The sequence below is a fragment of the Toxorhynchites rutilus genome, chromosome 2 (genome assembly GCF_029784135.1).
Source record: "Toxorhynchites rutilus septentrionalis strain SRP chromosome 2, ASM2978413v1, whole genome shotgun sequence".
Lineage (NCBI taxonomy): Eukaryota > Metazoa > Arthropoda > Insecta > Diptera > Culicidae > Toxorhynchites > Toxorhynchites rutilus.
The window spans coordinates 169,870,798-169,891,791 of record NC_073745.1 but is presented as its reverse complement, the minus strand read 5'-3'; the positions used below and the strand labels follow the sequence as shown (position 1 = coordinate 169,891,791).

The 20,994-nt window shown below is 40.4% G+C and overlaps 1 protein-coding gene across 1 annotated transcript in view; it reads left to right on the top strand.

The window, feature by feature from the left end:
* The first annotated feature begins 1,909 nt into the window (after positions 1-1,909).
* Positions 1,910-20,994, top strand: part of LOC129770904 (chromatin-remodeling ATPase INO80) — a 151,543-nt gene continuing 132,458 nt past the window's right edge. The window contains exons 1-5 of the mRNA XM_055774081.1: positions 1,910-2,256; positions 2,431-2,624; positions 2,682-2,828; positions 2,890-4,351; positions 4,409-4,979. Of these exons, the coding sequence (XP_055630056.1) occupies positions 1,995-2,256; positions 2,431-2,624; positions 2,682-2,828; positions 2,890-4,351; positions 4,409-4,979 (2,636 nt within the window). The 5' untranslated portion in view covers positions 1,910-1,994. The remainder of the gene's footprint in view (positions 2,257-2,430; positions 2,625-2,681; positions 2,829-2,889; positions 4,352-4,408; positions 4,980-20,994) is intronic.

Genomic DNA, 20,994 nt, shown 5'->3' with positions numbered 1-20,994 from the left:
ATTTGCTGGAAAGCCATCTGGAATCAATTATTATCTTTTACGCTCCCCAAAACTCGTAAACGAAGCTCAATGCCGTCAACGCAAATTGAGCTTCGTTTACGAATTTACGACTAGTTACCATCACTTGCGTTTACTCGCGGCAAAACACTCCACAAACAGTTTCGCACCATTGAAATTCGCATCGCATCGCGTTTACTATGTCAAGTCCGGCATTTGATTTCCGCATTCGTAAACGAAAGAGGATTCCCGCAAACGAGCCCGCGCCCACACAGGCATCGCATCGCGTTCCCCTCCGGCCATCTACACACTAGGCAACTTATGTTGGAAACCAACTTAACGAATATCATAAAAAAGTTGAGAGCATGTATAATCAAATGGGAGCATATACACTAGGCAACTAGCAACTTAGGTCGGACCAAGATAAGTGAAGTGGAAGGTAAAACGTAATGTCAGAATTGCCGTTCGGACGTATCCCGTAAGTTTGAACTTATTTACATAGATGGTGTCAAATTAACACTAAACATTGACTACAGTTTCGCCGGCACGGTTGATTGCCGTTATGAACCAGCACAAAAAACAAAGCTGCAAATTATACGCCAGTGGCGGTACCACGATCAAAGCATTCCTTGAATCACATTAGCCGAGCCAGCTGGCGGAAGCATATGCATAAAGGTTACTAGGTTACAATTTTCAACGACAACTGTTTATTTATTATACTGCTTCAAATACCTTCGACGAAATCAAATGTAACCATATCAACGTAAGTAATAACATAAACAAATCCAAACTTTTCGTCTTGCCATTCCTCATACGTCTTTTCTAAATAGTGTAAATTACGAGCCACCTGTTAACTCCACCATATTGGGTCGGACCAACTTTTTCGATTCAATCTAGCATGTCGAGTCGCGCGCGATTTGTGTCGGCAACTTTCCCGTTCAACTTCTGTTGACATTTTGATTTCTGCGTACGTTGAGTTTCAGTATTTTTCAGTTGTAATGCCAAACAATGTTTTCAAGAAACAGAGTTTTAGTTTTTGTTTACAAAAACACGAATGGAATGTAAGGATTTTATGATTTTAATATACAGTTTCATATATTGTTTTTATTGTTTTCAGGTGAAGATACTCCGGAGAAAAACGCAGTTGTAGTGGTGGTCGCTCTTTATACTTTCGTGTGTATGTATGGATTCGAGGGAGTCGGTTACTTTATGAACAATGAATATTCAGATCGTGAATTACGAGAGAGAATTCCGTTAAAAGCATTGTTTCATCAATTTACACGCAATTTTTTTGCCTTCAAACCCGTATAAGACGATTCAAAATGAATAGGATGATGCACCTTCAATCAACACCGGATCTACGAATAAAATAGATGGAGAGAGAACAGAACGATCGCTGAGCACAATCCCGGTGATGCTTCAATGGATGCTGCTTTAACCATTGCCGAGATTATGTCGGAGATAATACATGATGAAAACAATGCACTACTGCGAGAATTTTAACAAACATTTAAACTCGCTAGCGGCAGAATGTTCAACATGAATATTTAATATTACACTACAATTATTTGTTTTCATTTTTTTCAGTTGTTTTAGTTTGATGTGGAATCTTATTAACTCTTTCCCGTACAACATCGAGTGTCACTCGTGGGTGTTAGGGTGTTAGATCGCTCAGCAGAGTAGTGAAATATTTTGATGTTTGACGTATTAAATAATACAGAAAAGGGTTAAAGTTGCCTGCCCAAGATCAACACGTCATTTTTTTTTTCTTTTTATGCCAACATAGATCGAGTTGAGGTTGCCTAATATGTAGATGGCCTACGTCCTCGGCCTTAGAGCATACCTGGTTATTGTCTGAGTATGTTGCGATGGGGTTCAACCGATTCGACATCTATCATTATTTGACAGTTTACTCAACTGTGGCCAATGTACAACAGAAACTTGGTAAAGATACTTGTTTGTTTTCGTTTTGACAGAATTTCGATAGACTTCGTAAAATGATAGAAATTAATAGCAATCAAGTGAAAGGAACCGATGAGCAGAAAATGGCAAAACCACTGTATATTCAACGGCTCGAAGCAGCTTTTGATATGGGACCATTTTTGAAATATGCTGAGCATGTAATTTCGAGGACACTAAGCAGCAGCGATGACGAGAATGATGACGATATAAGCGATAATGATTCGGATTCAGACTCTTCCAATATAAATATACGAAACTATCGGAAGCTTGCTTATGGCGTTAAAGTGTCCAGACAAGGTAAGGTCAAATTATGCGCACATTACACCGATTCAGTTGAATCAGTTTTTGCACCAGCAAGCCAACTCTAACTGTACGGATTAAAAAAATAATACTCATGTTATACAACGTTAAGAAGATTCTCCCGCAATGTGAGTTCCATTAATTCCATCCACGAATGATCTCAATTTTCAGAACGGAATGAGGATAAACGATATGTATATAATTTGACATCTGTGGGCCCGGAACGGTTATGGCTACAGAATCTGTTATTGTCTGACACCGAAACGGAGAGTGAAATATCCGACGAAGATGAATACGTTCGTCTAATGCTGAACAATCACCAAAGGGAAAAAATGTATCGCGCTAAATACTATAACAGCAGCAATGTGAGAATAAACCATAATCACTTAAAACTATAGCAAAAATAATGCCTTCTGTTACAGAATTCTCAGTACGGTTATTATGCTGCTGGAATTTTATCGAATTACGACATGTTTCCGGAACATCAGCGATCAATTATTGGAAATACTAGAAGAAAATTAAAACTTGAGAAAAGGAATGACAAAATAACTAAAAGAAAAAGAAAAATTGTGAGTGACAAACCTGGACGAGCTAATCTTGTATATAATATCGGTATATTTATATTTGCAGATCAGAAGCGAAACTGTTGCTCATGTTCCCACTAATGATCACAACGATTGGGAGTCAAAATTAACTTTAACGAAAAATGAGAATGACGACATAGATTCCAAACCGTCAAGTCCGACAGGTATCAAATTGAAACGAGGACGAAAGTGTGCGATAAAGACCCCTGAAATGATGGCTGTTAGGCGTCGAAAAATATGGCAATTGATGGCAAAGAAAGAACTAGGAAAGGTTCAACGAGCCAAGGTAAACAACCATAAGGACATGATAACCAACTGTCGTCGCGTGGCTTCTTTATGTATGAAAGTATCACGCCAAAAAGCGATGCAATCGCAAAAGCTTATGAAAGAAACCATTTGGAGAGCCAAACGATTGACTCGAGAAATGCAGGGTTATTGGAAAAGATATGATCGGGTTGAAAGAGAGACTCGTCGTCGAATGGAACGAGAGGCTGAAGAACAACGGAAAATCGACGTTGAAATGGTGGAAGCCAAACGACAGCAGAGAAAACTTAACTTTTTGATCACTCAAACCGAACTGTACGCACATTTCATGTCAAAAAAGCTTGGGAACGTATCAAAAGAAGAACAATTGAAAATATTGTCTCAGCTCGACGAAGAATCAAACCCTAGATTGGCGGATATAGATAATTACGACTGTGAGTCTATGAAACAGCAAGCTTACAAAAATGCAATGGATGCGTTTAGCACTGAACGAACCCGTAAACAACAATTTGATAGTGTTGCCCAACATCTGCTAATTAATAATAAAAAAGACAATGCATCGGGTGCTATAGCAGACCTCCCACAACCCTCTATTTTTCGGGGTTGTTTGAAAGGCTATCAATTAAAAGGAATGACTTGGTTAGCGAACCTTTATGATCAAGGAATAAGCGGTATTTTAGCTGACGAAATGGGACTTGGGAAAACAGTTCAGTCGATTGCTTTCTTATGCCATATCGCTGAATGCTATGGAGTTTGGGGTCCTTTCCTAGTCATATCACCTGCATCGACTCTTCACAACTGGCAGCAGGAAATGGAACGTTTTGTTCCCGATTTTAATGTCGTACCCTATTGGGGCTCTCCGAATGAAAGAAAGATTTTACGACAATTTTGGGATCAGAAGCATCTTCACACGAGAGATGCTAGTTTTCATGTTGTTATTACTAGCTATCAACTCGTGGTTTCGGATTATAAGTATTTCAATCGTATAAAGTGGCAATATATGGTGCTGGATGAAGCACAAGCTATAAAAAGTTCTAGCTCAATGCGTTGGAAGCTTTTGCTTGGATTCAACTGCAGGAACAGGTTACTGCTTAGCGGTACCCCGATCCAAAATAGCATGGCAGAACTATGGGCATTGCTGCATTTCATCATGCCTACGCTATTTGATTCACACGAAGAATTTAACGAATGGTTTTCGAAAGATATTGAAAGTCATGCTGAAAACAAAACAGGAATCGATGAAAGTGAGTATTTCAATCCAAAAAGGAAAATTTGAATTAACCCCTTTTAATGTATTGCAGAACAAATTTCACGCCTACATATGATACTCAAACCCTTCATGCTGCGACGAATCAAGAAAGATGTCGAGAACGAGCTGTCAGATAAAATAGAAATAATGGTTTATTGTCCGTTGACAACACGACAAAAATTGCTATATGTCGCTCTCAAAAAGAAAATACGAATTGAAGATTTGCTCAATCTCACGGGCCACGGAACTGGTGATGGAAGTTCATTCGATAAGAATTTCACGTCAAATCTGATGAACTTGGTGATGCAGTTCCGTAAAGTTTGTAATCATCCAGAACTGTTTGAGCGGAGAGATGCAAGGAGTCCATTGTTTTGGAGAACTGCAGATTACCCCGTCGCACGGTTAATCTTCAATGAAACAAATATGATTAAAACCATTCCGAGTAAACATCATTTACTGTACAACCGGCTACACATATTCAAAGCCGACAACATACACAGGACATTGCGAATAAATTCGGCTATTGATGATTTGAATACAAATTCTACGTTTTCTTTTTCGAGGTTTTGCCGGCTTTCACCATTAAAGATAGAAAAAATAATGCTGAAAGGACTCCTTTATTTGTAAGTATCAATTTTCATTCGTTTCTTTCATTATATTGCTAGCTGACCCGGCAAACTTCGTTCCGCCCAAAATTAATTTTTCGATATAAATACATTCTAATATTCCCATTTTCTTACTAAGCGAACGTTCGTGGGTCCAATAGCAGAACTCTTCATTGATTGATCTTCTAATTGACTCTCTACGATTTCCTTTTACTATAAATTTCCTAGTACTTCTACCAAAACTCTTCATCTATATGTATACAGCCATTCCATGCCAAACCGATACAGTGGTTCTTAGATTTTCGTTTCCGGAACATCAGCGATCAATTATTGGAAATACTAGAAAAAAATAAAACTTGAGAAAAGGAATGACAAAATAACTAAAAGGAAAAGAAAAATTGTGAATGACAAACCTGGACGAGCTTATCTTGTATATAATATCGGTATATTTATATTTGCAGATCAGTAGCGAAACTGTTGCTCATATTCCCACTAATGATCACAACATTTCATCTCGACGTTTCATGCTATTCTAAGACATTTGGCATAAAAAAACTTTTTTTGAAAACCCCGATTTCCTTTACCCTTTACCTACCCGATTTCCTTTCCTTAAAATATATTATTGATTGTATTTGTATTTCCTAGTACTTCTACCAAAACGAAAACAATAATTACGAAAACAAAATCAATTTTCACTCTGAGTGTAGTATTTTTTGGAACAAGACTAGCTCAGACTAACTTTGATTTGATATGTTGATCATCTGAATCGGTCCAGCAGATCAAAAGATTTTTTGTAGTGGAAAAATAGGGGGAAATGATTTTTCGGACCATCGGTTAACTTTGAAAAATCATAACTCAAAAACGAAAAAAACGCCTCCCTGGTTTCGAGATATGTTATGTGAAAAATCCTCAACATTCCAGAAAAAAACTAAAGCGCCTTTGGTCCCGAGACTATGAAAACAATAAAAAACGAATACAATCTGTCTGTCTTTCTCATTCTTATAGACTCGGAAATTAATAAACCGATCGAGGTGAAAATTTGTATACAGGACTTTTGGGGTCGGGGAAAGTTTTTATGATAGTTCGAGACCCCTCCCCCTCTCTAAGGGATAGGGGGTTTCCCATACAAATGAAACAAAAATTTCTGCATGATTCGAGAGCTAATCAAGCAAATGAAACCAAATTTGGCATATGAAGGTTATAGGGGGTGATAAAAGTTTCATTGGTGATTTGACACTCCTCCCGCACAACAAAGGATTGCGCCACAAGGAGGCGTTCTATCACCTCTCCTTTGGTCACTAGTAGTTGACGACCTTCTGAAAAGTTTGAAGGGAAAAGAGTTTGAAATCGTGAGCTTTGCCGATGATCTATTCATAATTGTACGTGACAAGTTCGACGACGTGATATCATGTTATCCTAGATGCTAAACTAAACTGGAGTGCGCACTTAGATTCAAGTAAGACCAATTCAGCCCTATGAACATGTTCTAAAATGATAGAAAGAACATAGGGCCTCAAACCAAAAATGGTTATGTGGGTCTACATTGCAATTGTGCGGCCTAGGATAACCTATGTCTCACTAGTATGGTGGCCAAAAACTAAAGAGACTGTAGCTAAAAAAAGGTAAACAAAGTCCAACGACTAGCATGCGTTGCAATTACTGGACCAATGCGAAGCACACCCTCGAAGGCATTGGAGGCTAACTTTCTACTGTTGCTTTTGAACCAACATGTTCAGCTAGATGCTAAGAAAAGCGCTCTAAAGTATAAAAGATGGGAAAAAACTAGACGGGGACAAAACTGGTCACTTGAGCATCCTGAATCTCTTACCCTCAGGACCAGCCTCAGAGGTGAACAGAGATTGGATGGAACCTAGGACTAATTATGACATTCCATACAAAGTTATCGGACGTTCTCGTTCAGTATGGGATGAAGGTGGTCCCAATGTTCGTAACGGTTCAATCCTGTTCTATACCGATGGGTCCAAAATGGGTGTTACCAGGGGTTGGCAGAGATGCCAACCTTCCTGATTTTTCAGGATTTCCCAGACTTTTTAGCACGCTCCGTGATATCCTGACGAACACCCAATTTATCCTGATTTTTCTGAAATGATCTTGATTTTTCCTGATGTTTGAACTCTTTACATTATTCGTAATGAATATACTGGTTTCCATATTAAAGTTTTCTGTCATGATAGTTCTCTGGTTCGCACTTGTATATATCTCACATTAAAATAAATTCTCTAGACGCAAAGCTGTACTTATTGTCAGCTTACTGCCAGATCGTCTGACGAATTTATGAAATTACAACGAGATTAAGTTTGAGGAACAACATTACTTTATTGAGGATAATGTGTATGTAGATGTACCCCCAGAGTTATTAATGTAGAAATACGTTTCAGAGTGCGAAATTACTCGAGGGAAAATTTTTAAATCCACAGTCAGTATCAAGGATGGAAAACAAGGAAGCATGATGTGATTTACGATTAATCGCAAACTGCACAGATCGCAATCTGTGCAAACTGCGACTAACTATTAATCCTCACCCATCATAACCAAATGATTTTCTCTTGGTAACTCTGAGTTGACCAAAGCATTGCTAGACTGAGACTAGTTCGAATAATTGAGTTACTCTCCTTCCTCGTTTTGTTTTCAACTCCTAACAAGAATTTGCTCCATGGGAATGAGATTCTCTATGACGTACGCTTAACGATTCTCGCTCTCTCGTCCGGGCGTTCAATTTTCCTTTCCGAGCGCGTTTACTTCGATGAAACTGGGTAAAATAAAAAAAAATGCGCTACAGCATTTTCACAGAGGAATTCTCAGATGGTGTTTAAATTAATCAAGAGACTACAAACAATAATCCCCCTCAAATCACTAATTTTATGAGTTAATGTAAATGCGTTATTGGCTATTACTATTATTAAGGCTATTACGACATCGAACACGTGGTCTTGCGAGATATATTTTTCCGCCATTTTTCCAAATACAGACCACTTTTTTCGGGGCCGAGTGAACTGGTGTCTAGAAAAGACCTTGATTACCTTGAATTAATCAAAAAACATAAATTAGCGCAAATATGTCAACATGTGTTTTTTTTGTGTAAGCACGTAAATATTTGCTCATAATTTTTTTGGATTGTGGAACTCTACATAATTTGTATGCAGATAGACTATCCACAGTTTGTGGGGGGATGCAATACTCATACAACTCAAATGGATAATGATTATCTGCTATCACAAAGCTGAGAAATTTTTTGACGTTTTGTTTTACTATTGATTCATTTAAAAAAAAAAGCTTCATTTTTAAATGTTTTCTGATCCTGAGACTGGCTCACCATATTGCACTGCTACTAAAACCGTAGGTTAACTTCAAGGATATTTTTTATTCATTTTCGGCGAATAATCAATACAGTGCCGTGTTATGAAACATCAGAATAATAGCAAAAACAATATTACGATCATAAGGTGTTGGACAGGTTATTCCAGACGACATTGGAATATATTCCATCTGATAATCTTTAGAAAGGTTAATGACCTTTAAAGGATAAATTTATCTTGAGCACATTGAATTGATGTTCATGACTTCGAGTCGGACGTTTATTCGCTCTGATAATAATTGTATGGTCCTCACAAAGCATATATTCCAATGCCGTCAGTTCACTGAAATTATTCGCATATCGTTTGATGATAAGGTAGGATGTTGATAATCATTTGCTGCGATACCTATTGTTCCAACAGTATTCATTCGACAATATGAAGACTGAATACCTGAAATTAACCAGATTCAACCATGCAAATCTGCGGTCAAAGCAGTATGTACACTTGAGAGATGCAACAAGTTTGAAGGGATATAAAAAGTCACAGAAGGTTGTGTCCGAGACACGACCGCATAGTTGACGTAGGATTACGTTAGGCTATCTGTCGCATGCTGATTTTGGATGTTTGAAAAAATATATTGTTAAACTCTTTGATAATGATCTGATGGCCCTGAAAAGGGCCGTTTGATTTGGTTGTTGGGTATTTTTTGTTCATTTCACCAGTGTTACAATCGAGCTTTCGGTATCAGTGATAGAAAGTTGTTTCTGCTCCGATGCACGTTTACGAGATTGGCGCTCATATTGCGTGAACATATATTCCGACATATTTACTCGCGTAAAACTTTATGGAGCAACAAAAAACAACAATTCACTTCTGTTGTTTTTTGGCAGCGGTAGCTTTTTCGGAGCCGCTGCTGCTTATTTCTGTTTTTATTTTGGTGGTCTTCGTTGACACCATCACGTCGAGCTAAACGGCGAATAGCGAATTTGATACACTGGATATTGTCATGTAGAACCATGCGATACGCTTCGATCCTCCTTTGCCTTCCTTGCCGCATGAAGTCATGTTGGTTGATGTTGATCTGATGTGACCACACTTAAAACACTAAAAACATATATGTTTACCGATCTGAGCGTCGAACAAAATGAGAAATCTGACTGAGCAGCAGCATCAGCAAAAAGAGAGAACATGCCTGAAACTTTCTGCTCATGATGTTTGCTGTTGCCATCAGTACTGGACCGATGCGGGACACAGCTCGATTGTTGATGTTAGGGCTCGATGTTTACCGCCGCTGCTGCTGCTACTGCCACTTAAGTTCGATATGAGACACAGCTCAATTGTCGGCCGCTCAGATTCGATGCTCGTCTTGAAGTTCACTGCTGCACTTTCACGATTCCAAGAAGCGTGTGCTCGCACTTCTGATGGAGAGAGCGTGCCCGAAATGCTCCGCTCGCGATGCTTGCTGCTGCCACTAGTAGAGTAGTAGTAGTTTGTCGCTGCTTATACTGCCATAGAAGCTTGATGTGAGGCACAGCTAGCCTATTGACCACACAGCTTCGATGCTCGTCTATATTAGCCGCGTCCACTGCTGCTGCTCTCCACTGTTGTCCGTTCCACGTCCGTTGTAAAAATGAATAAAATCCATTTATTTTTGCATAAATTCATTTATATTTCTTATACGTTTTTGGTTAATACAAAGTTCTATACATTTTAATTGGCCAGCTAATGCTTCACATCTTTGTTCATCTTAATTTGCATAATAGAATGCTAGGTACTGTTTGTTTTTACTATATCTAATTTTTTTTTAATGATAAACATTTGTATTTTTTTAAATTGTTATAATAAAACTACCTACTTAACCTAAGACCTTAAACTACTATATACAAATTCCGTACAATTTCATGCACGGAAGAGGAGCACCTCTCTCCAAATTTTTGTATGACGTTGTCAAACTTTACTTCTAGGGTATCCAGACAGGCTCTTTCATGAACCTCCGTTGTTCCCGTCCAGGGTGACAAATTCAGTATGATTTTAAGAATCTTGTTTTGAACGCGTTGGAGTTTCAGTCTGTGTGTCCGGGCACAGCCCTTCCAAACAGGAACCGCATATTCAATGGCAGGATAGAATATCTGTTTATAGACAACCATCTGATTCTTTAAACAAAGTTTCGAGTTCCTGCAAATTAAAGGATACAAGAACCGAAGTAAAATGTTACATTTGTTGACGGTTTCATCAACGTGAGATTTGAAAATTAGATGACTGTCTAATGTGAGTCCTAAATAGGTGACTTCTTTGGACCATTCAATAAGGGAGTCTCCGAACCGAATTCTCACGTTGTCAGTGGGAACAAGTTTAGGAGACCTTGAATGCGGGAAAAGGATAGTCTGGGTCTTCCCCGCATTGATTACAATTTTCCAACTTGTGTAATATTCTGTTAAAGCATCCAGACCGCACTGTAGTTTGCGAGTCAGAGCGCTGATTATACGACCCTTAAACATAATCGCGGTGTCATCAGCAAATTGAGACAGTGTTCCATCACCGGGAAGCGGTGTATATGTGTATATGATAATTTTTAATTATCTTTATCAAATACATCGGAAAATTGTATTGATGTAGCTTGAACACCAGACCATCATGCCATACGTTGTCGAAGGCCTTTTCAATGTCCAAGAGCGCCATTGCTGTCGTCTTGGATACCGACTTGTTCCGCTGAATGATGTTAACAACTCTAGTGAGTTGATGTATGGTGGATCTTCCCTTACGGAACCCAAACTGTTCCTCAGGAAAGATACCATGTTCATCTGCGAAAGAAAGAATTCGGGATTGAATACACTTCTCGAAAAGCTTGGAGAGGGCAGAGAGTAAACTGATGGGTCGGTAACTCTTGGGGACAGAAGGATCTTTTCCCGGTTTCAGGACTGGGATGACTTTTGCTAACTTCCACACAGAAGGGAAGTAGCTAAGCTCCCAGCATCTATTTAAAATTTTTGCTACAAAAGCAAATGAGCCGTGGCTCAAATGCTTGAGCTCGATGTTAAAAGTGTTGTCAAAACCGGGGGCCTTCATGTTCTTTGATCCTCTGATAAGACCAATCAGCTCATCAGCAGTGACTTCTGACCCCTCCGGAATAAAACTTTCTGATCGTTCGTTCTGATCGACAGAGACTCCCTCAATGACGTCATGCTCGTGAGGACTGATGATGTTATGCCCGAGGTTGTGAGACGACACAAACTGTTGCCCCAACGCATTCGTTTTTTCTATGGGTGTTAATAAAATGTTACCTTCATGTGGACCTCCAGATGAGAAAAGCGGAGGCACAGGCTTTGGTTTCTTTTTTAGAACTTTAGTCAAAGACCAGAAGGGTTTCGAATGAGGAGGAATTTGACGGAGTTTATCACGAAATTCTCTATTTCGAAGCTCTCGAATCCTATCCTGGATTACCCTAGTCAGATTGGTATACGTTCTCTTTTTGTTCCGATCGCCAGTACGCTGGTACTGACGTCGATACATATTTCGTAAACGAATAATGTGTTTGGTTGTGCTATCTATTTGGAGAGAGGTACTCACCTGATGTTGTTGAAGCGGAACCGCCCTGTCACGAGCTGTGGTAATCGCTCGTTGAAAGGATTCCAGCGCCAGGTCAATATTCTCCGGAGAATCTAAAGGCTGATTGGGAGTGATGTTGTTATCAACAACATGTTGGAACTCGCCCCAATTTGCTCGGTGATAGTTTCGTCGGGAATGATTGGCCACCGTATCAGCAGAGGCACCCAACTTAAGCACCACCGGGAAGTGGTCGGATGACTGTTCCTCGAAGACGAGTGGATCCTCGTAAATGGCCATGCTGGTCAGGAAAATGTCCAGAATAGAGTGAACTCCCGATCTGGAAATTCTTGTTGGACTGTTCGGCGCCAAGATATTGTAATAACCACTCTCCAAATCCTCCGCAAGGATGATCCCGTTCCGGTTTTGCCTTCGGTTACCCCAAATCGCATGCCGAGCATTCAGGTCTCCTGCGATGATGTATTTCGCCCGCCGCCGTGTAAGCTTGGCCAAGTCGTTCCGTAGCAGTGCGGCTGAACCGTGCCTGATGAATGATGATGATTGGCCCAATCGATGTACGAGCCTCGATACCGATGGCTTCGATGGTTTTGAGCTGAATGTTCGGCAGCAGGCGGCAGTCGATGTTTCGTCTCACAGCAACGGCCACACCCCCTTTATCTCCACTGGTTCTGTCGAGTCTTAGGATCCGAAACTCCGGAAGAAAGATGTTGATTTCCGGTTTAAGGTGCGTCTCGGTGATGACAGCAACATCGATCTCCTTGCTATTGAGGAAATCTAGTAGGTCGATATGCTTGCTTCTCAGCGAGCAAGCGTTCCAATTTGCAATGCTGACAGCTTCACGGGACATATTTGCTAATCAGTGAATAAGCCGCTTGCAGCTGCTCAGGTATAGTTTTGCAGGTACGCATTATTGTGATGACTTCTGACACGAGAGTTAGCATCTCCTGTGTGGTGAATAGCGTACTGTCCGTGGTTGCACCAGCGGCCACATCAGCGTATGACATACGAGGGGTGGAGGAGTGCCCTTGATTCGGTTGAGTGGCAGCAGCTGCGAGGCGGGGCTGTGCTGAACGACGATTTCAGACTGCTTCATCGATTTGATTAGTAGCAGGAGATGTATTGGTGTTACGCTGACTGTTGAGGGGAAGCGGGTGTAAATTTGGGACCTGATGGCGTTGCTGGAAAGCTGAATACTCCGCATCCGAGGTAATCGGTGGGGGACGAACGTTACGCTTGCGTCTACCAGGCTGGTTGGATGTTGTCGCCTTTTGTCGGATGGTGATGAATTCAGCTCGCTTAGGGCAGGATCGGTTGGATGCTTGGTGTTCACCGTCACAATTAGCACACTTCGACTTTTGGTCATCAGCCAGACCACAGGACGCCGTGGAATGATTCCCAGCACATTTACCACAGCGAGCCTGCATGTAGCAATTTTTGGTACCGTGTCCGAACCTTTAGCAGTTCGTGCACAGTGTGACATCTCGGTGCTGGGGACGATACAGCTCCCATGATACAATGACGCGGAATAAATCACTGATGTTTTTGAGCGAGCTGATGTTGGTGGTGCCCTTGGCGAAGTGTACTAGGAACAGCTGGTTCCACGTGTTGTTGTTTGGGCGACGAGTCATCGCGAAGACGTTCTCCGGTTTCAAACCAAGATTGGACAGCTCAGTTCTAACTTCCTCCGGGCCGACAGGCGGTAGTCCACGTAAAACCACCTTCAGAGGTTTCGCCGCTTGCATATCGTGTGTGTAAAACTGCACGCCTTCGGTTTTCAGGTAGGCCCCGACTTGTTGATACTCCTTTAGGCTGGAGCATACGATTTTGATGCCCACGCTACACAGCTTGAATCGCGGCTTGAGATGTTGCTGGGAAAGCTCAGACTCGAGTTTCACTAAGTCCATCCTAGATGTGAACAGCGGGGGAACGCGCTCCTTTTTGATGACGGCATCGTTGCTTCCAGTGTCCTCTGGGAGCACCGAATATTGGTTGGTCTGTAGCAGCTGATTTGTTTCTGCATCCGCTGGGGCAGCGGACTGAGTCCGGACCTTTTTCGAAGGGCCGTCTGTGGCTGAAGTACTGGAACGCTGACGCCCCATATTCCTTTTCTTGGCGATATCCACCAAGCACGCCAAAGCGTGTGACGACGATTCCACCTCCAATGCGGGTAAAAAAAAAGAATGAAAAAAAAAAAACCCAAAAATTAAAAACTACCTGTCTTTAGCTATAAGCGAGAGTGGAAAAAATCACGTGTTGTCGAAACGAATGACATACACAGAATGAATGAATGAATAAAATCCACGAACGCTCCATCCTTTTATATCATTTGGTATGTGTGAAGTAGGCGCCTCCTCCTCGATTGTCATGCAGCTTGCCGGTGAACGAACGAATCGGGCGCGAAAAAGAAATGACGTCAATTTCGATCAATCAGGCCTAGGTATCTTCTGTTTGGATAGTGGTTGAGATTTTTTAATTGTTCGATTGTTAGTAACATGATATATATTATTTTATTCAATGTGAAAAATTATTATGGAGTGCCGACAACGTATGATGCAAACATCTCATCAATCCATCATGAAATGAATGAGCAATAAGCGTTTGAAATTGGACGGGTCGCTCATTTATTTTCTAACGATCATTTATTTTCTAACCGGGAAGCAGTTGACATACTACGCTGCGCTTTTATGTACATGAAAAACCACTTTTAACATGCGGGGAAAAAATCTTATATGAAAATTGCCAGATGTCAATGTTGCCAAGCGTAGTTATTGATGGTTAACCCATCCGTTACGAGCGTCGTCTATAGACTACATCCGCGCGACGTCCTGTGTGTACGAATGTCGTCTATAGACGACATCCACGCGACGAGCTGTGTGTACGAGCGTCGTCTTTAGACGCATGAAATTCATACTGCTCTTCGATCACACCAGCGCGATGTGCATACTTTTCGGCGCAGTGCTTCGTACAGGGGTACAGGGGCTTCGTACAGGGGCCTCTCTTACCGCATCCAGTCAGGTTGGTTGATGGAAAGTATGTTTCTGACGTGATAAGTAACAGGAAACTGCACATGATCAAAGAAAATGTAAAAGTAAACAGTATTTTTGATCGTAGTTTTATATAATTTTTATGATAAGTGGAAAACAATAAATTAAACTCTTTCGTTTCAAAGCAATATCGAAAGTCCTGAAAAGAACTGGAATGGTTAAATGGGTTGTATGAAATCTGCTGCGTGCCAATGTAATGAGGTTTCAGTCGGATGTAGTAGTTGTTAACTTTTTGGCAGCGGTAGTTTTTTCGGAGTCGCTGCTGCTTTCCTTGGCTTTGGCATCTTCGGCTTCTGTGCGTCGGTTTGCAAGGGTTTCGTTGACACCGGATAACGGGTTTGATACACTGGATGTTGCCATGTGGAACCTTGCGATACACTATTCCTTAACCGGGTCCTTTGTCTCCTTTATCTCCATAACCGCATCCAATTGTATTGGTTGATGTGAACAGGAGTACCAGCAATGCACACTAGAAACACATATGTTTATCGATCTGAGCGTCCAACAAGAATGAGAAATCTGACTGAGTAGCAGCAGCAGCAGCAGTAGAGAAAGAGAGAATGCCTGAAACTCTCTACTCATGATATTTGTTGTTGCCAACAGTAGTGGACCGATGCGAGACACAGCTCGATTGTTGAGGTTCAGCCTCGATGTTTACCGCCGCTGCTGCTGCTACTGCCACTTATGTGAGACACAGCACAATTGTTGGCCGCTCAGATTCGATGCTGCACTTTCACGATGCCAAGAAACGTTCTCGCACTTCTGACGGAGAGAGCGTGCCTGAAACGATCCGCTCGTGATGCTTGCTGCTGCCACTAGTAGTAGACCGGTTTCAACAACCGTTTACCTTTTTTTTGTTTACCTAAATCTAACTTATAAGATACCCTCCCCAAATTATTTACATTATCCCAACTTACACTACTTATCTAACTGGAAATAAATATATCTACCCAAACCCAAAGCCGTTACCTTGAAAGGTAACGACTATGAAGTCAGGTAGCATACTCATACAGATTTTGTATTATTCCGTGTGTTGAGAGAGCGCAACTCTGTTCAAATTTCATACAATTGTTATTGATAATTTCATCCAAGGTTTTAATCCCGGCCAGCTGATGTATCTCCGAATTTCGCGTTCTGGGTGGAGAGTTTAGAATCATACGAAGAATTTTGTTTTGTATGCGTTGAAGTTTTAATTTGTGAGTTGGAGCACAGCACTCCTAAATGGGCATCGCATATGCGATAACTGGAAATATTATTTGTTTGTATACTGCAAGTTTATTCGTTAGAGATAATCGAGAGTATCTATTGATCAGGGGATACAATGACCTGATTAAAATGTTGCATCTTGTGTCTGTTTTGTCAATGTGTGCTCTGAAGGTAAGCTTTCGATCGAAAGTTAGACCCAGATACACTACTTCTGAAGACCATTCAATACTATTGCCATTAAGACTGACTGTCATATTTTGAGGAGGAACAAGCTTTGGAGTGTTCTTGTGGGGAAACAATATAACTTGTGTCTTTGCGGCATTTATGCATATTTACCAATTATTGAAATATCCAGACAAAGCGTCTAACCCTCTTTGAAGTTTAGATCTTAGTTCTGTGATACTTCTGCCCTTGTAAATGATGGCAGTGTCATCTGCAAATAGTGACAGTTTCTCATCAGATGGGAGTGCGGGAATATCTGAAGTGTAGATATTGAAAAGAATTGGTCCCAAGATGGATCCTTGAGGAACACCTGCATTCACAATGAATTTCTCTGATGAAATATTGTTTATAGAAACATTGAACGCTCTATCATGTAACGCCCGAGCGGTCTGGGGCACTTTTCTTTTATGTTCTATCGAGAGAAACTGTTCTTCTCGATGTTCAACTATCAACTCTTCTATTTTTTCTCTCTAATCCTCGATCCCTCTGTGAGGATGTGCAGAACTCTAAAACGTTAGAACTAACTTACTGGCTACCTGCTATGTGTAGGGAATTTTCAACTTGCACAGTATGGAAAATTCCATCGTTCCTGTTGGAAAATCATTGGTTGGATTCTCCCCTATCTTCAGTAGGAATATTTCTTATTGTAAATACTTATTCATATTGAAATTATCTGAGATGTTCTATTCGTGGGAGAGGGTCACTGCATCTCCCCCTACTCAATGAGTTTCAGGGGAAACTAGAAGAGTTTCCTCTAAAATTGATCTGTGAGGTTATTTTTATATATAACTGATTGTATATTATTTCAATTTTTGTGTGTTCTTCATTTGCTATGATATCTGTATTTATTTATCTCAACTCCCTCAATTCTGAAGTTCCGCAATTCCAAATGAAAAATAAAATTATCATATCTCCATAAAATTTCCCAAACAGTCTTATCGATCAACATTGTAGAGCCTTCAAGCTACATTGAACATATTTCCTCGCATATCCAAATAATTATTAATATCCCCTTGTTTATTCTTTCATTTATTCTTTTATATATTAGAAGAGTGTGTATTGCTCTTCCATTAATTTTTCTCGCATTTATTAATTTTCTTCGCATTTATATATTTTTATCTCATTTATATATTTGATCATGTAATTGTATCCCACATTTTCAGTTACTTCTGAACTTTCAAGTAAGTTCAATACATGCATGCCCTTACAGGAAAGAATTCCCGGTTTTCCAGCCCTTCGATCCATTCAAAAGCTATGATTGCGATTGATGGACACATTCTTGTTAAATTGGCTGTAGACATATATGGCTGAATCTATCACTTTCTCTAAAAATCCCACTTTAAAGTGTGTTTGTGAAATTTGAAACCAAACCTGTTTAAATTATCGATAAGTACATTTCCCCATCTTTCCCTGTTCATACAATTGAAGTATGGGAGATATGATTGTGTTTTCAAAACAGAATAAACAGTCCTTACAGAATTGAATAACCCTAGTTTTTTTTCCTCGCATCTGCTGAATGCATCGTTTCAAATGCATCAGCGATTTCTCGTATTTTTTTAATAGTATACTTTTATAATTTTTTATATATTTTTTTTTATAAAATTGTTTAACTATCTTAATTAGGTGCCACTTAGCTTTATTAACGTTTTCCTCCAACCAGAATCCTGCTAGAAGTTCCCCTTCTCATAATACTGGCATCATGATAACGCAGCCAATCCTGCCGGTCTTTAGTCACCGCCACTGACGTATCCCGATATTACGGTGTTTCCCTTTTTTGAATACATCACTGCCATCAAACTGCTTCCATTTTAAGTTATTGCACTTGATCAACAGTTTTGCGTTGAGAGGAACCGTCTCTTCCACAGCATTGCCTTCCGTCACATGTTTCGTCTTCATTCTGGCTGTTGAGATTTCGTTTAATCCAATCTGTTTTGATAGTTTCTATTCAAACGTTTTTTCACTTGGTGGGATAACCACTTCGATGCAGATTTTGGTTTTCTGGTTTTGCTTCCATACACTTTGGAAGATCCAATGTCACTTGATCTGCTGTCAATTACGATCACTACTTAATTTTTTAACTTTTGTTCCACAATGTTTCTGATACTTTTTGACGTAGGACTACGTCTAACCGGAAGATATAGGGGGTGAAATGGAAATCTAGGCACTGAACAAGTAGGAAAAAATGCAAGATTTGGAACGCTTATAACTCGAGCATTTCTCAATAGATCGCAAAGGTTTTTGCATCAATTGATAGGAAATATATCTACGCATCTATCATAACGAATAACATTTCATTTTTCTTGAGATAAATAATTGAATAATTGTGAAATATCAAGCATTGTCAAAATGCACTATGTGCCCATTTTTGATTGGTCCATTTTGTGCTCGTCAAATCGAACCGACCAAAACGGGCAACCAGAGCAGCAGCGAAATAGAATGAACCACGATTGGAAAGGAAAAAGAAAAAAATGAACGAAACATTGGTCGCAGTCTCACACATGCGTAATTCTCGAGCCAGCCAGTCAGCTTAAAAATCCCCGCTCCGCTGCCGTAACGATCATTCTCATTCAAACCGTACACCACATCGGTTCGCATCACAACACATCAACAAACCAACAAAGCAGCCATGTCTGGACATGGTAAAGGAGGAAAAGTGAAGGGAAAGGCAAAATCCGGCTCGAACCGTGTTGATCTGGAGTTCCCCGCAAGGGTAGCTAGGCCGAGCGCGTTAGTACCAGTGCACCAGTCCACCTAGCCGGCGTTATATAGTTTCGGCCGCCGAAGTGATCGAGTTAGCTGGTAAAGCTGCTCGCGACGATAAGAAAACCCGCATTCGGAACAGAACACATTCGATTCGGTGGACATCAAGACAACAGGCAGTTGCAGCGAGTGGCGAGTGGCAAACGCAATCGCAAAACGGCATCAGGTAGCAGAAGAAAAAAGTTTGTTCTTTATACACACTGCTTTGGTGGCAAATCCAGAACAAGGCGTCATCGAGGGAGTTCGAAATGGTTTTTTTCAAAACCACGAGTACTAAGTTTTCTAAATTTGAACCATTCCATAAAACAAGGCGCTTTTCAGGGCCATTAAACCTTCCAAAAAAGAGTTTAGGAAATACAGTTCAATGATTTCTAAAACAATATCCAAAATAATAATAAAACACAAACTGATTTTTTCATAATGTGTTTGCCAGGATATGATGAGTATGTGAATTTGGCAGTTGTTCTGAGCTTATTGATTTTCACCAATTCTTAAATTGCTTCTAGATTGAAAGTACAGTAATTTACACTTATCTCGACATTTAGCTAATTGGTCGGACCAGTAATGCGACATATTTAGTTGGACATTTTTGTAAACATAGAGTTCAGGGTCCAAATTATGACCCCACATTGAAGGTCGACACTGTACCACTGTCATCGCAAATGTTCAATTACAGGTTAAAATTACCTCCAATCCGATACTGAGTGGTGGTAATGCGACGTGCCATTGAATGTAATTTACTGTAAAATATGTCACAAGCTGGATGGGAAGAAATTTTCCAACTGTGAAAGCTGTGGCGAGTGGCAAATGCAATCGCTAAACAGCAAGGTTTAGCCGAACAAGATGGGGATATCGAGTGATAACAAAACAATAAACTCTTTAGATTGAAGATAATTTTGTGATCCTGAAAAGGACCCTTTTTAGCCTGCATTTGAATCCAACGAGCGAACAAATCGTAATGAATGTATTTTGTTGCCATCGCTCCCTTTTAACGCTCATTCGTTCGTCTCGTTGGACTCGCCCCTCTGGCTGAGTCTGCCGATTTGTCTCTATCCTGTGAGTGTGTACCGCTAGAGTATAAAACACGCGGACCCCAAAAAAATATCTTATTTTCTTTCAAACCGTAAACCTGTGTGGTTGTACGGCATCGGCATCGTGGACGTAACAAAGGAGGACAAGTTAAGGGAAAGGCAAAGTCTCACTCGAACCGTGCAGGTCTCCAGTTCCCTGTTGGTCGTATTCACTGATTGCTCCGCAAGGGTAACTAGGCCGAACGGATTGGTGCCGGAGCACCAGTATACCTAACAGCGATTATAGAGTTTCGGCCGTCGGAGTGCTCGAGTTGGCTTGCAAAGCTGCTCACGACAATCAGAAAACCCGCATCAAGAACAGAGCAGCTTCGGTTCGGCGCTCATCAAGGCAACAATTAGTTTCAGTGAGTGGCAAAGTGTTTCTCTGGCACGTCGCATCAAATGTAATTTACTGAACAACATGTCACAAGCTGGATGGGAAGAAATTTTCCAACTGTGAAAGCTGTGGCGAGTGGCAAACGCAATAGCTAAACAGGAAGGTTTAACCGAACAAGATGGGAATATCGAGTGATAACAAAAACACAACACCAAAGGTTCTTTTCAGAACCATCAACATATTCATGAAGAGTAAACAGTAAACTAATCCATTTTTAAGGTAGATAGGTAGGTATTCACGTAGGAGAAGAAAATAAAACAATATATTTAAAATATATATTTAACAAAAGCTATCCCCTTTGTATAGTCCTACGTCACTCCGGTTATGTCCCTGACATTACCCACCCGTCTTTTTTTTCATTGATTATATTTTTGATTCGATTCTCGATTCGAATTTTTTTGTTCCGTCACAAAAACAAAAAAGACGGGTGGGTAATGTCGGGGACATAACCGG